We start from the raw sequence: 15,870 nt of genomic DNA on the forward strand, positions 1-15,870 counted from the left end.
TGTTGTATCATTCAATAGATAATGCAGGAGGTTATATATACTGATTATATGCTATGACCATTTTAGTAACGTGATGTATTTTATGTAACTGATTTGATGATATTATAAACTGTATAGTAAGTGACAGAGTGAGATTGTAGTTTATTAAAAATTTTTTTTTGACAATGCTCCATTTGGACAGGAACATGGAATTAAAACACTTGAGGTTTTAATTAAATAATGTGGGACTTTCTGTCACAATTAATACGCATTATTATCTTAATTAGTTAATTATGATATGTTATTTAGGTGTTTATATAATGCATGTTAGGTTATTAGAGTTCTGTTGAGGACTGTGTACGTGTAGACTTGAGGTTATTAGAGTTCTGTTGAGGACTGTGCACGTGTGGACTTGTCAAATTACTGATATTTCACCATTTGTTTGAGGCCTATTTTGTTTGTCTCTTTCAACCAGTCCTTATGAACTGTGAATTTAGTAAAACTAGTCTGTTTGTCTCTAGTCTTACACTGCTAAATTAGGGATGGCTAGTGCATACAGCCATCATGTAGCTTTGTACAAAATTCTAAAACAAACTGTTGTAGTGCAGACAGTGAATCAAATAATAGATTACGACTGTCTTTTCTTCAATAGAATCCATGTTGCTTTGGTTTTTCACAAAGAGTTAACAAATAAACAAACACAGGACTGTAAGACGGTGACTTATTTTGGTCAACCTGACAAAATGTCAAATGAATTTGTGAAGTTATAATCCTGTAGTAAATTACTATAGTTGTATAATGGTTAGGTTTTAATAGTGTTTCGAAGGGGAAAAATACCAGTTTTCAATGAAGTATATCTGTGAAAGAACACATGGTGTGCCTGTTATGAATATTGTAAAAAATAGTTTGGAATGTTTTTATATTACAAGCAACATGTTTAAAGGATTAGACAAGAAGTCTTGCTTCAAGTATTAGTAGGGAAATATTTCCACAATAAATATTAAAAGTACTTGTTTATAATTTATTATCTTTAGTTACATTCAGTAGATGTAAGTTTTCATTGTATTAAGAAACAGTTCCAAAACTAAAATAGGTGTATTGTTACTATTCATAAGTTTTCCTTTGTTGGTTACAATGTTGTGAATGACAGACATGAGTGATATTTTTCAATATAACTAATGTTTGAGGAAATTTAACATTTGATGTTTATTAATTGTTGTTTACTGACTTTATAATCATGACTACTTTCTAAATTATGATAAACTTTTTAACTTTTTATTTAATATTCCATCATAACTAAAAGACTGGTTATGCCACATATAACTTCATACTGTTGGTACTATTAGTAATCTCACGTTTGAGTAACTTAGTGTAATGTTTATATATTTTACTAACACCATTGTTCTGTGTAGTTTGAAACTGGATATAATAGCTGGGTAAGATTAAGTGCAGTCTCTGAAAGTTTCTCAGTGGGTTAAGATATTTTGTTACCTGATGTGAGCTGTCACTATTTACCTAGTTTAACATTCAGTTTCCCTCCTGTTGTGTTTCCATTTCTTCACATTTACTCAAGTTCTGACATTTTCTCTCTTATTACACTCCATTTTCTGTTTCAACTTGCGAGACTGGTACATTTCTTTTAGTATAACTTACCAGAAGCTCCCAATGTAATGAACTTACTTGAGTAAAATTACTAAATAAACAAATAACATGATTCAATAATTACTTTATGATTGAAAAAATAACAATTTGTTCGTCTTTAGCAATTCTACCTTCTTGATATGGTGGACCTTGGAAGTGATTTTAAATGTCTCTCGGATTCAACGGACCTTGCAAAAGTTGTAACAATTCAGGTATGACACTTTTTTACTTGCTAAGTAGGATTGGTATGATAAGTGAAGCCATCTTGAATTATATAGGAACTGTTCTAATGTTGAAAATAACAATGTTTACTGGGTTAATTTGTAGGTTTCAGTGTATAATTTAGATATAAAATTAGTGTGATTATTTAGAAACATTCAATCTGACACCATTATTGTCAGTAAATATTTTTAGAAATGTATTGATGTGGAGCTAAGAATAGATTCATAGTCTGACACAAGTAAAATTTAGATAAAAACTACTGGAATATTAGTAACATGAACTTTTGATGACACTTTGTTTGAACAAATGTTTTGGATTGGAATCTTCTGGCTCTCACACTATACTCTGAGGATGTTGTAGGTGTGACAGTCAATCTTGCTACTTGACCAGCAGTTGTTCAAGATGTTGTCATTACTTCAATAAATGACAAGAAAATACACAGAGGTCTGATTTTCATCATTCTTCTGGGACTAGTTGGTGATGGTGACTGGTTGTGTTCCTCCCTATTCAATAGCTATATGTTAAGATTATATGGCTTTTAGCTATGCCTGAACTATAGGGGTTTTTGACAAGACCATTTATCTGTCACATAAAGTTGCTGTTTTTTTCCACTAAGGTTATAAACTTTGTTTTTAGATATTGCTTAAAACAGGATTATACATTAGTGATGATCACCAACTTTGTATTGGAGAAAAAATATTTTACTTTGTGTATCTACAGGTCGTGCCTCAAGGTTTTACTTTGTGTAAAAGATGTATGTATTTTACTATCAGACACTTTACAATAGTATTTGTACTTGAGATTTATGTGCAAGTTAATGGCATCAACCTAACCTAGACTGATAAGACAGAGTACAAGGTGTTGTTTACGTAAGGAACATATAAGTACTTTTGTCTGTTGTAAAGTTTCCATACCCTCTAGAACCTTAAATGTATTTACATTTTATTAGTATTTATTTATATTTTACTAGTGTTTACACATCTCTATCACAAACTGTTAACAATTTAGGGTTAAATGAATAATTTGATAACTGTGGACATTGAACAATGTATTGTTTGACTAGGAACCCAGTTGTTAGAAAATAAAAGTTTGGAGTCGGATTGAACGGGTAATGAGTGAACATTTTATAATAGTTCTAGTTATTATCCATTCACGCTGTCTTCAGATGTTTGTCATACCATGTTGAATGATGCTCTGTAAAAATTCATGGAGTGTACACTCCAACTCCTATCCTTACACAGATGGTTAACCATCCAAATATTTAAACAGTCTTTTTGAAGTGATATAATGGAGTGGCAGTATTTCATTTGAATAAAAAACAAAAGTTCTGTTTCATGTTTTTATATATAACAAAGGAAGAAGACTGTGGGGGGGGGGATGCAAAATGTATGTTAATAGTATAAACTTTTGGACGTCATGTTTGTGTTATTTTAGAACATGATCCGTGCTGGTGATGCAGTTCCTGTAGTACAAGGTTACCTGTGGATAAAAGACCCAAGTCAGCACTTGTGGAAGAAATTTTTCTTCCAGGTTAAAGAAAATATCCTAAATATTTCTTTATATTCTGAGGAGAAGGTACGTGTGTGACTGTCTTCCAGCAAAACACATTTAGTATTATTAATTTTGTAAGATGTGGAATTAGTTTGTATTAAATCTGTATAATTATTATGTCTCCACAGAGAGACGTACTGCTTTTCTACTGTTTTTTTTCTTCTCCAGAAAAAACACTTCAGTCAAAAGTCAAACAACTCGAAAGATGTATTTTTTGGTCTTTTGTGTTTCCAAAACAATTTTTTTTTTATCAGTTATAAACCAACTTGCATGGGATTTGGTATCATGCTGCCTTCTTCCAGGTCTGAATCAGTTGTGTACAGTTTTAAATTTTTCTGGTATCAAAATTGACTGTTGAGATTGCATGACAGATAATGTACTTGTCTTCAGATGTTGGCATCTTTTAAGTATGACGTATATTATATAGGAAATATGTGTTTTAATTAAAACAATGATCAAAATGCCTGAGTCCTGGTGACTTGTACTCCTGTTTCTACAGAGGCACTGACACCTTTGTATATAATGTTTTAGGACTATTTTCCCTGTATCATTTAACTAGCAAACTGATTGTTAAAATCCAATTATTGTAGTAAAGCTACCTATTATTAAAGAGTGTATTATCAGGTTTTTTACTGTATTTGAAGTTTACTTTTATATTATTAGATTCACTGTGAAAATTTCCAGGTGCCACAGCATATGCATCCATTTGTAGATCTGCGGAGCTCTGATATCTATTTGCCTATAGAAGGGAACTGCATTGGTGCTCCAACTGAATTTTGTTTCTCTATAAAGGTAGGTGGTGTTTTGATTTTTTTATTTTAAAATAATTATTTTGAGGTTGAAAAGAAAAAAAGTCAACTGTGAAATAGTAATTTAACCTGTTAAATGTGGAAGTTGAATTCAAGTGTGGATATATAGCAAGCCAAAATTCTGCATGCATTTAAAACAGCCAGAGTAAGACTGCACCTTACTGGGAAAGTCGACAGTTAGTGGATTACTGTCAATAAGAAAGTTAAAACAGCCAGAGTAAGACTGCACCTTACTAGGATTACTGTCAATAAAAGTCTGGGAAACAGTTAGTGGATTACTGTCAATAAGAAAGTTAAAACAGCCAGAGTAAGACTTTAAAACAGCCAGAGTAAGACTGCACCTTACTGGGAAAGTCGACAGTTAGTGGATTACTGTCAATAAGAAAGTTAAAACAGCCAGAGTAAGAGTAAGACAGTTAGTGCACTGTCTTAAAACAGCCAGAGTAAGACTGTACGACAGTTAGTGGATTACTGTCAATAAGAAAGTTAGTAAGACTGCACCTCACTGGGAATAGTTAGATTACTGTCAATAAAAGTTAAAACAGCCAGAGTAAGACTGCACCTCACTGGGAAAGTCGACAGTTAGTGGATTACTGTCAATAAGAAAGTTAAAACAGCCAGAGTAAGACTGCACCTTACTGGGAAAGTCGACAGTTAGTGGATTACTGTCAATAAGAAAGTTAAAACAGCCAGAGTAAGACTGCACCTCACTGGGAAAGTCGACAGTTAGTGGATTACTGTCAATAAGAAAGTTGAGGACAAGTTATGGTAAATGAATGTTTTTCTTGGTTAATGTTTGTAGATTTTTTTGTATCTGTTTTTTAACTGTGTTAGATATGCATGACTATTTTGTGTTTAATGTGTTATTTTTACAAGCAGTAGTTTAATTCAGGTTTGTTTAGGTGGTTGTGTGAACCGTATGCTATGTATTTCAATTTTTCTAAATTGGTGCTTGAATTACAGCACCATGTTACTGGAAATTTCTAAATTTTTTTTTTTTCTCCTTGTTTTAATTGAGTATTATTACATCGTAATTTTTTTTTTTTATGGCGTGTGGAACATTTCTAGGCCTTGGTCATTCTGTTAACACGTATCCAAAATGTAGTTTAAGTTAATTAGTACAAGATGTATAGAAAGAACCAGACTACATGATTGTGAATTTAGGCATAAAAAGTATATAGTGGCAATTCTTAAAGTGAAATTATCACAGACTGTATTGTAATAACAGAATATAGAAGAATAACTTCATTTTGTCAGTTGTGTTCTAAAGTAACTGAATCGCTCTACATGAGCTTTGATGTAAAAGAGAATTAGTTAAAGCTCTGGATACAACTGTGATAACCAACAATGTAATGAACATTTGTGTATATATTTGACTTGTTTTAATATGTTACTTTAAAACAAGTGATACCTACTGTAAAAAATCTGACCTGTACTTGAAAACCTGACACTATGGCTTTTAAGAATACTAAACACAACTTGTGTTTCTTGTTTCTTCCAGCCAAAACAAGGCGTAGTAAAGACCACAAATGACTTAAAATGGTTTTGTTGTGAGAATAGGAAGCAACAACACTGCTGGATAGTGTCTCTACGGTTAGCAAAGGTGATTATCATGATTTTCCAAGTTATCAGCATGTGAAGATTTAATAAATCATAGTTACAAAGTGAAGAGGCTTGTGAGGCTTTTCAATAAAAGAATGATTTGTGTTTGACAAGTGACTTGTTGATGTTTTTAGTGTTTATGTATCTGTATTTGATACCAACAAGTATTTACATTCTAATAATTATGTTACATCTTATCAAAACGAACATGATTCTAATCGTCAAAAAGTATTAAACTTAAGATAAAATATCACTGTTCACATTTAGGTCAAGACTCCTTACTCACTATTTACTTTGAATTCTTGTGGATTTTGAAACTGGGATTCATTATATAAAGTATTATTGCTTACATGTAACCTTATTTATTCTACAAAAACTGATAGAACAATTATTATTTCATAAATTCATGTATATTTCAGTGAAAGGGCCAGGTTGTTGAGGTACTTGACTCGGTGTCCGAGAGTTGCGGGTTTGAATCCCTTTCACACTAAACGTGCTCGTCCTTTCAGCCATGGGGGCATTATGTGATGGTCAATCCCACTATTTGTTGGTAAAAGAGTAGCCCAAGAGTTGGCAATGGGTGGTGATGACTAGCTGCCTTCCCTCTAGTCTTACACTGCTAAACTAGGGATGGCTAGTGCAGATAGCCCTTGTGTAGCTTTGGACGAAATTCAAAAACAGACTAAACAGTTTGAATGAAAACGTAACTATGATGATTTCACCATTCTCTGATTATAACAGGAAATGGATTAACTTTGTATTAGTGTATCTGTCAAACCCTAAAAATATTGCAATGTCTTGTGCCAGTACACAGTTAGTAGCAAAGAAAACTATCCAAGATTTTTCTAAAGAAACATTCTTGGTAAGTGCAATGTAAAAGTAAATAAAAATATGTATAATCATAAACTTCCACTAAAGTGGTCCTACTAAAAAGTTGTATCAAGATGCATTCTCTTTAGTTACAAACTTCCTGCTAACTTGACAGCTGTTTGTAGTTGTTGTTAGTTGACTACTACTGTTTATTTTCTGTGGTGCAGTATGGGAAGAAACTACGGGAGAACTATGAGGAACTTAAGACCAGGTACGGTGACAACACAGTCTCTAACAGCACAGACACGGATGATGGTCAGCTGCTGTCTGTAAGTCATTCCACCCATCCTGCCTTTATGTGTAAACTGAAAATATTATGTTAATTAGCACATTATTCCACAGTTTTTGTCTTTCTCAACTTATCTGATTAAGTGTGTGTGTGTGCGTATCACTGGAATTTGCTGTTTGATTAATAAATAAGAGGAGAATGGTGGTAAAAGGTTACTTTAAAAATCAAGAGTTGATTGGTTGTTAGTAGATATAACAAATTCTTAAACTAAAACTGTCTTTCAATGTTAGTTTATTGTTTGATATTTTGAACAAACAACTTGTCTGATTTGTTTGTTCTTTTTTTCTTCCATTCAAATCTTCATTTGAAAATGTTTTGTGTGTATTTAATAATCTACCAGAATCTTGTCTTTTGTAAAAGATGTGAAAAGCAGTCAGTTTGTAAAAAAAACAACACACACGTAGAAAACCTTAATTATCAGAAGGAATAAATAATCTATAGAAATGTCACTGTGTCGCATCGTGCTGGATTTCTTGATGTGAGGGAGTTGTAATAGCGAAAATGCATTTATCTATATAAATAGTGCTTTTACTGTCTGTTTAATTACGATTTTAGTGATGGATTTCAAGTTAGATGGTGCCATGAATGTTTGTACACTAAGCTTACAGACTCAGTGTGTGATCACATACCCTTGAGTCAAGTGTATTAAATTTCTCACAAAAGTAAAAATAGATTAAATTTTAAACTTTTATCTGAATTAAAATATTTTCTGTTACATCACTAATGTTTTTAATAAAATCTTCTTTAATTAATGGAGACTCTAAATTAACATATTAACAAATTTTTCCAGTTTTGTTGTCCGTACATTTCACTGTATACTTTCAGTACATAGACTAACAACAATGTTAGGTTATCGTTTTGTTGCTAAGCGTCATGACATAGATATTCTTGGAATGTAGTGTTACCAAAACACACCGTTTTTCCTCGATATTATAAATTGTTAATATAACTGATTTTTAACAGTAATTATTCTATGAATATACCACAAATTAATTTAATGAATAATTTTAATTAGCTTACAAAGGAATTTGCTGATGTTTTACTTCCTCGACTGCATTTTTCTGTGTCTTTTGTTTGTCAAGCTTGATTTGACAAAATTAATTTATCTTTGATAGCTACAAAGTGTAAGGTTAGTGTGTTCTGTGGGGTTGGGTGGAGGGTAGTACTTATCCTATCATTTTTGATGGGCTGTAAACTAGTATTTTTAATAAATATCCAAACAAGATATTGGAGTTTCACTGCAAGAGACAAACCTTTGTAGAGTTTCATACAAACAGCAGGTGAAGTGTATTTTTGTTGTTCAGTGCTGCCACCAATCTTGGACAACTTCTGTTTGATCAGTTTGAGATTTTTGGGTTAAAAACCTAAATGTTTGTTTCAATGTTCTAAAAGTTTTCGTATTTAAATTATTTAAATAATGCCACTAAAACTGTCAAATAAAGCACAAAGCAGAGCTGTCATAATAATAATAATAAATGTTTTTACTGAGATATCTAGTTTTGAAATACTTTTATGAAGACATTTATTCCTTTTCCAGGACTATACAACAATGAAAAATAGGGTAGCAATGGACTTCACTGGAAAGTCTGGGAGGGTGGTGGAAAACCCTCGAGAAGCCAAAGCTATAGCAGCAGCCGGAGGGCGAGACTGGAGGGTTAGTATAATGTTACATCCAAGTTTTTGTAGGAATTTATAATCACTACGAGGTCCATGACTCTGTAGGTAGCTATATAAAAGCAACAATACAATTTATGAAGAAAGTTGATTTCGATGTTTGTTTAAAAAAGCAAAGATTGTGTACAGATATTGCAGGAATAAATAATATATGTACAAGTAAATTATAAAATAATCTTACTGCCACAAATTTGCAAAATATTAGTTTCAATTGAATTAAAACAAAACAAAAAAAAGTTGTGGGAACATTTATCATATGATATTTCACATGTACATACAAAGCATTGAGATTTTATATGTTAATATGTAAAAGTCAACACCACCAAAACTGTTCTATTGTCTTGGTGTAAGATTATTCCCAGAACTGAAAAAAACACAAACTTTAAGGCCAAAGAAACGTATGGTAAATGTGTAACTAATTACATTTTATTCAGAGAAGACTACCTGTGTGTCGTGGTATGCAGTCCAACTTTCAAGGCAGCTTCGAGTTTGGTATCCACACTGTACAACCTTGGTTCTACAGGGGTATGTCGAGAGAGGATGCGACTCAGCTTCTTACAAAGTATGGAACTGTGGATGGGTGAGTGGTATTTTTCAAAATGGATTAGTTGTAATACATAACAGTGTTTTATCAGCTATACAAAAAACCTTTTTAAGTTGTTAAAATTATTTTCATCTTGTCTACTAAAAATCTCCTTTTGTGCTAGAAACTGTTTTTCAAAATTCAAAAAGAAAAGGCTAACATGTTCTTTTATAAAGTTCATTCTCTCTGTTTGTCAAGACAAACTTAGAGCTTGTTTGTATTTCATTATCTTAGGGTGTTCTTGGTACGAGAAAGCAGAAGGAACCCTGGAACGTTCGTACTCTCCTATGTGTACAACCAAAAAATTTACCACACTCAAATTGTGCCTGTAAGTTCAAACTGAACCTTGTGAAACAAATTTGCCCTGTGTTTTTAAATATTGTTTGCTGTTCCACACGTTTCCACATTTGTGACAAGACATGTAGTTACTTATAGTTAAAATTAGTTTAATGATGACAATAATAGAACTGTCTTCTGGAGGTTACTACGGTACAAGTTATTTTTCAGTATATTTGTTGGTGTATCTTTATGGATTACCAACAATACGTTTGTAACAATAGGTGAAGTGTAATAACTTCATCATAAGACAGAAAATGGAGTCTTGACCAGTTGTGTAGAGCTTGTAAGTAAACATATGACCTACGAACTGGTCATTTCCACTTGGTGGAATAACTTGTTAAAAGCACAATGCTGATTAGTAACCTATGTTCTTGTCATTATATGTAATTCAGCTGGATTGTCGTCTCGATCAACTGGCTACCGACTAATTTAAATAATTTTTTCATTTATCATAATTTTCCAAGTACCAAGTTGATGGTTTTCAGTTAAAATATTTTAACATTGGTTATGTAATTGATTATAGATAATATTTTGTAAAAAGTCCAATAATGTTATTGACTTCATTGTTTATTCAAATCAAAGTAACCAGTAAGATATGTGGCTAGTTTGTATACTTGAAAAACATTGTTTTATTGTTGGTGTAACCCCTGCTATTAACGTTATCTCTGGATCTCTATGCTTAGCAACAGTAATAATGTTATTTTTCTTTGAAATACAGGTGAAATTGTGTGTTGTTGTTTTTTATCTTCCAGGTGGAAGAAAAGACGCAGGTTTGCTTCTCTCTGGATGCTGGGCGGACTAAATTCTATGACTTGCTTCAGTTAATTGAGTTTTATCAGTTGAATTTGGGTTGTTTACCTACTAAGCTTACACACTTCCTGGTACATCAACCTAAACCGAGAGACTCTCCATCGTGACCACTTCTTGACAATAGTTCACTAGTTTGTGTTTGTACAGTGCGGATTACTTCAGATCTTGTCGTTACTTGCACACTTCCTGGTACATCAATCTGAACCGAGAGACTCTCCATCGTGACCACTTACTTCTTGAAAATAGTTCTAGTTTGTGTTTGTACAGTTCGGATTACTTCAGATCTTGTCGTTACTTGCACACATCCTCGTACATCAACCTAAACCGAGAGACTCTCCATCGTGACCACTTACTTCTTGACAATAGTTCTAGTTTGTGTTTGTACAGTTCGGATTACTTCAGATCTTGTCGTTACTTAAACACTTCCTGGTACATCAACCTGAACCGAGAGACTCTCCATCGTGACCACTTACTTCTTGAAAATAGTTCACTAGTTTGTGTTTGTACAGTTCGGATTACTTCAGATCTTGTCGTTACTTGCACACTTCCTGGTACATCAACCTGAACCGAGAGACTCTCCATAGTGACCACTTACTTCTTGACAATAGTTCTAGTTTGTGTTTGTACAGTTCGGATTACTTCAGATCTTGTCGTTACTTAAACACTTCCTGGTACATCAACCTAAACCGAGAGACTCTCCATCGTGACCACTTACTTCTTGACAATAGTTCACTAGTTTGTGTTTGTACAGTTCGGATTACTTCAGATCTTGTCGTTATTTGCACACTTCCTGGTACATCAACCTGAACTGAGAGACTCTCCATCGTGACCACTTACTTCTTGACAATAGTTCACTAGTTTGTGTTTGTACAGTTCGGATTACTTCAGATCTTGTCGTTACTTGCACACTTCCTGGTACATCAACCTGAACCGAGAGACTCTCCATCGTGACCACTTACTTCTTGACAATAGTTCACTAGTTTGTGTTTGTACAGTTTGGATTACTTCAGATCTTGTCGTTATTTGCACACTTCCTGGTACATCAACCTGAACTGAGAGACTCTCCATCGTGACCACTTACTTCTTGAAAATAGTTCACTAGTTTGTGTTTGTACAGTTCGGATTACTTCAGATCTTGTCGTTACTTGCACACTTCCTGGTACATCAACCTAAACCGAGAGACACTCCATCGTGACCACTTACTTCTTGACAATAGTTCACTAGTTTGTGTTTGTACAGTTCGGATTACTTTAGATCTGGTCATTACTCTGTATTGTGTGTATTTTAAAGCATACCTTTATGAGTTGGATACTATACATAAAACAAACCATTTCAGAACGTTATCTTGCGGGTGTACAAGGAGTTAATATTCAACAGGTAAAAACGAACTGCATTTTGTAAGATGTGTATTACGAACAGCTGGAGGAAAGAGTTCAATATTGGCAGCTGTTCCCATGTGACCACTCGTGCTATTCAAACAAATTGTTACAGGACATTCTTCAAACATTTTAATTGTAGTGATGCCTAAAAGCAAAAAACATTTTAAAGTTAGGACATTAGCACAGCTCAGTTCTTTATGGTTAGTTTGTATGTAAGAAAAGTCCTTTCAAAGCTGAGCTGACCTTGTTAAAGTAACCCGAGATACCTTTATAAAGTTCTTGTTACGTCTTTATATTAAAACACTGACTTGCGTTTTAGAAATTTATCTCCAACTAATCTGTATCCCTATCTCTCTATTTATTTATTTTATTTACATAATGTTTTAAATGTTTTGGTTTAAAACAACATTATGAAAGTTACTGGTTTTATTTTTCACTTGATATTTTCCACTGTACCAGTAGAATGTTGCTGTTATCAACAGTGGTTGCTGGTTTATAGAACAACAGATTGCTGTTTCTCATGTGTTAACAGCAGTACAAGTTTACTATTTCAGTGACTGCTGATTGGTTAATAGTTGGAAGTAATAAGTCCATGAAGACAAGCATGTATGGTATGGGTGTTTGATGTATTTGTTATAAACCTCTTCATGCAAGTAGAATGTGACCTTATAGAAGACATGTAAAACTTTCAAAGGTGACTTAGTTATTTGTTATTTGTAACATTTAAAGTGCAGGTTTTAGAACAAAATGACATATAATTTTTACGATTTTTCTTTTCATTAAACTTTTATGTAAATGTTTTTTAAATGTTTTCAGCTAAATTAGATGGAACAGTGGAGACCACTACCTTCCCAAAACAACAACAAAACAAACATAAGTTGGAAGTAAAAGTTTGGTATCAAGCCAAGTCATAACCTGACTCTAAACATAACTATCAGGTATTAGTTGATGTATTCCAGAACTTTACTCACTGTATGATGCTCTACCAGTATTTGTCCTACGTTAAGCATCACCATAGATGTTGTAGGGACATTTTACTGTTCTAGTCAGTAAACATGGATTAGATGTGATGTAGTCTTTCAGTAGTTTGTGTCATGTGGAATATTTCAGTTCCAAAACATGTTTTCAAACGGGCGATTCACTAAGTTTTTGTTCAGGCTAGCTAACCCTAGTGACATTCCAACTGTCCACCATGGGATATCAGTGAAGAAGTTACAACCATTTGTGTATCACTTCATATTACTGTTATTTATTCTAACATTTTGTGTATTATTTAATGGAATGCGACCTTTTAGGTGTTCATGGTTTCACTTCGTATATCTGGATACATATCTATCTTGTTTTCATTGGAAAATTTCAAAATGAACGGTTTTCAGAAAGAATTTATAAAATTGTGATTAAGCTATGCAATAAACTGGAAAGAAGTGTGACTTGTGTGAATCCTAACTGTAAACAATTGAATAATAAAAACTACAGTGAAAATTGAGTTTTTTAGTTTTGTCGTGAATTTTTATAACGTGTAATTTAGGTATAAGTGTATTTAGATCATTGTTTTCCAACTGTCTCCATAATTTAAAACCTTCTAAGAGGTGAAAATAACCAACTATATAACATTCAGAATATTTCAACCAAACTGGTATTTTTACTTAAGTCATGTATTTGTAAGGCCAGCCACTCGACTTATAATCTGAGGGACACTGGTTCGAATCCCTATCGCACCAAACATTCTCGTTTCTTCGGCCGTCGTGGTATTATAACGTGACAGTCAATCACATTATAAGAGTGGCCCAAGAGTTGGCGGCGAGTGGTGCTGCCTTCCCTCTATCCCTGCACCCCTAAATAAGAGACGGCTAGCGCAGATAACCCACGTGTAGCTTTGCGAAAAATTAAACAAACAAAACAAATGCTAACCTCTCTGGCGTCAGAACATCCCCTCCTTACCTGCCGGAGCTCGGTGATAAGTCTGAAGGCACAGTGCCGATAATTCATGACGTAGGTGTGCGCATGACAACAGAATGTTAGCAGTCGATAACGAACATTGAGTAGCAGGAACAGAGTTTGGTAACTGTGAAAAAACGGAAGTTAACGTGGAAGTGAAAAATGTCTTGAGTTTTTTATATTTGCTTGTAGTTATGCGGCTACAACCAGATAGTACTGATGACACGGTACATGTTTTAAAAAATTAACTTAGATAGAATTTGCGGACGTACAAGAACAAACATGCCTTGTTTCTTCTTCTACAAAACTAAAGTTTCTGTTATTGAAAGTTATTATTAAAATGCTAACTGGGTCGTTTAATTACACCTAAAACTATTGTCCTGGCTCATTGTTGGGGACCCGGCATGGCCAAGCGTGTTAAGGGGTTCGACTCGTAATCCGAGGGTCGCGGGTTCGAATCCCGGTCGGACCAACCATGATCGCCCTTTCAGCCGTGGGGGCGTTATAATGTTACGGTCAATCCCACTATTCGTTGGTAAAAGAATATATAAGTAATCAGGTATTTCTAATTGTTTTCTGTAAGGGAAAAAAAGTGGCGTATTACGTTTTATAACGTCACAGCTATTATTTGTTTGTTTTTTGAATTTCGCGCAAAGTCACACGAAGGCTATCTGCGCTAGCTGCCCTAATTTAGAAGTTTAAGACTAGAGGGAAGGCAGCTAGTCATCACCAATCACAGCCAACTCTTGAACTATTCTTTTACCAAAGAATAGCGGGACCGACTGTCACATTATAACGTCCCCACGGCTGAAAGAGCGAAGCATGTTTGGTGTGACGGGGATTCGAACGCGCCACACTGAGATTACTGACCACCACAGAGCTCGTGGTCCCTTGATTTGTTTGTTGTTAGATAAAAATTGCACAATAAGCTGTCAGTGCTGTGCTCACTACAATAATCGAAACCTACTGTTTCGCGCTATAAGCCTTCAGACCTACCGATGAGCCACGTGGTGGTGAGGCTCGTTACTAAAACAACTGAACACGAAACGACAGATCCTAAGTAATCATATGACCACTAAACAGTAATAAAATATATTTTAACCCTGGAGACAGTTCTCGAATAATCTTCTCTGTTAAGGTACAAAGAAAGCACAGGTGAAATTTGCAGAAAACAACAAAAAATGAGGGCGGTACTCGGTTGGGTGAAGTGGACCTGTTTTGATGAATGAGTAGCGGTACTCGGTTGGGTGAAGTGGACCTGTTTTGATAAATGAGGGGCGGTACTCGGTTGGGTGAAGTGGACCTGTTTTGATAAATGAGTAGCGGTACTCGGTTGGTGAAGTGGACCTGTTTTGATAAATGAGGGGCGGTACTCGGTTGGTGAAGTGGACCTGTTTTGATAAATGAGTAGCGGTACTCGGTTGGTGAAGTGGACCTGTTTTGATAAATGAGAAGCGGTACTCGGTTGGTGAAGTGGACCCGTTTTGATGAATGAGTGGCGGTACTCGGTTGGTGAAGTGGACCTGTTTTGATAAATGAGGGGCGGTACTCGGTTGGTGAAGTGGACCTGTTTTGATGAATGAGTGGCGGTACTCGGTTGGTGAAGTGGACCTGTTTTGATAAATGAGTGGCGGTACTCGGTTGGTGAAGTGGACCTGTTTTGATGAATGAGTGGCGGTACTCGGTTGGTGAAGTGGACCTGTTTTGATGAATGAGTGGCGGTACTCGGTTGGTGAAGTGGACCTGTTTTGATGAATGAGTGGCGGTACTCGGTTGGGTGAAGTGGACCTGTTTTGATGAATGAGTGGCGGTACTCGGTTGGGTGAAGTGGACCTGTTTTGATAAATGAGGGCGGTACTCGGTTGGGTGAAGTGGACCTGTTTTGATAAATGAGGGGCGGTACTCGGTTGGGTGAAGTGGACCTGTTTTGATAAATGAGGGGCGGTACTCGGTTGGGTGAAGTGGACCTGTTTTGATGAATGAGTGGCGGTACTCGGTTGGGTGAAGTGGACCTATATTGGAAAAAAAAAAAAAAAAGTAAACATCATACTAAATGTAAAAGCAGCTCAAACAAGTCCCGGTTCAATTGTCGCCTAAAAACAAGTTCCGGTACTCAATACCGGTGAGTTCCGGCGTAAATTTTCCCTCAGTTAAAGCACAAACTTTCTCAAGTAAGCAGTTGGT

At 34.8% G+C, this 15,870-nt stretch overlaps 1 protein-coding gene across 9 annotated transcripts in view; it reads left to right on the forward strand.

Moving 5' to 3' along the window:
• LOC143234558 (growth factor receptor-bound protein 14-like) overlaps positions 1–13,234 on the forward strand; it is a 69,434-nt gene extending 56,200 nt beyond the window's left edge. For 6 of the 9 annotated variants that reach the window (XM_076471997.1, XM_076471996.1, XM_076472000.1 and 3 more), the window contains 9 exons: positions 1,743–1,832; positions 3,277–3,417; positions 4,057–4,185; positions 5,704–5,805; positions 6,842–6,943; positions 8,501–8,617; positions 9,072–9,217; positions 9,455–9,548; positions 10,312–13,234. In XM_076471997.1, the coding sequence (XP_076328112.1) occupies positions 1,743–1,832; positions 3,277–3,417; positions 4,057–4,185; positions 5,704–5,805; positions 6,842–6,943; positions 8,501–8,617; positions 9,072–9,217; positions 9,455–9,548; positions 10,312–10,476 (1,086 nt within the window). In that variant the 3' untranslated portion in view covers positions 10,477–13,234. The remainder of the gene's footprint in view (positions 1–1,742; positions 1,833–3,276; positions 3,418–4,056; positions 4,186–5,703; positions 5,806–6,841; positions 6,944–8,500; positions 8,618–9,071; positions 9,218–9,454; positions 9,549–10,311) is intronic. The other 3 variants (XM_076472001.1, XM_076472002.1, XR_013018708.1) reach the window with 2 other exon arrangements.
• The last annotated feature ends 2,636 nt before the right edge of the window (positions 13,235–15,870 follow it).

The sequence above is a fragment of the Tachypleus tridentatus genome, chromosome 12 (genome assembly GCF_004210375.1).
Source record: "Tachypleus tridentatus isolate NWPU-2018 chromosome 12, ASM421037v1, whole genome shotgun sequence".
NCBI lineage: Eukaryota > Metazoa > Arthropoda > Merostomata > Xiphosura > Limulidae > Tachypleus > Tachypleus tridentatus.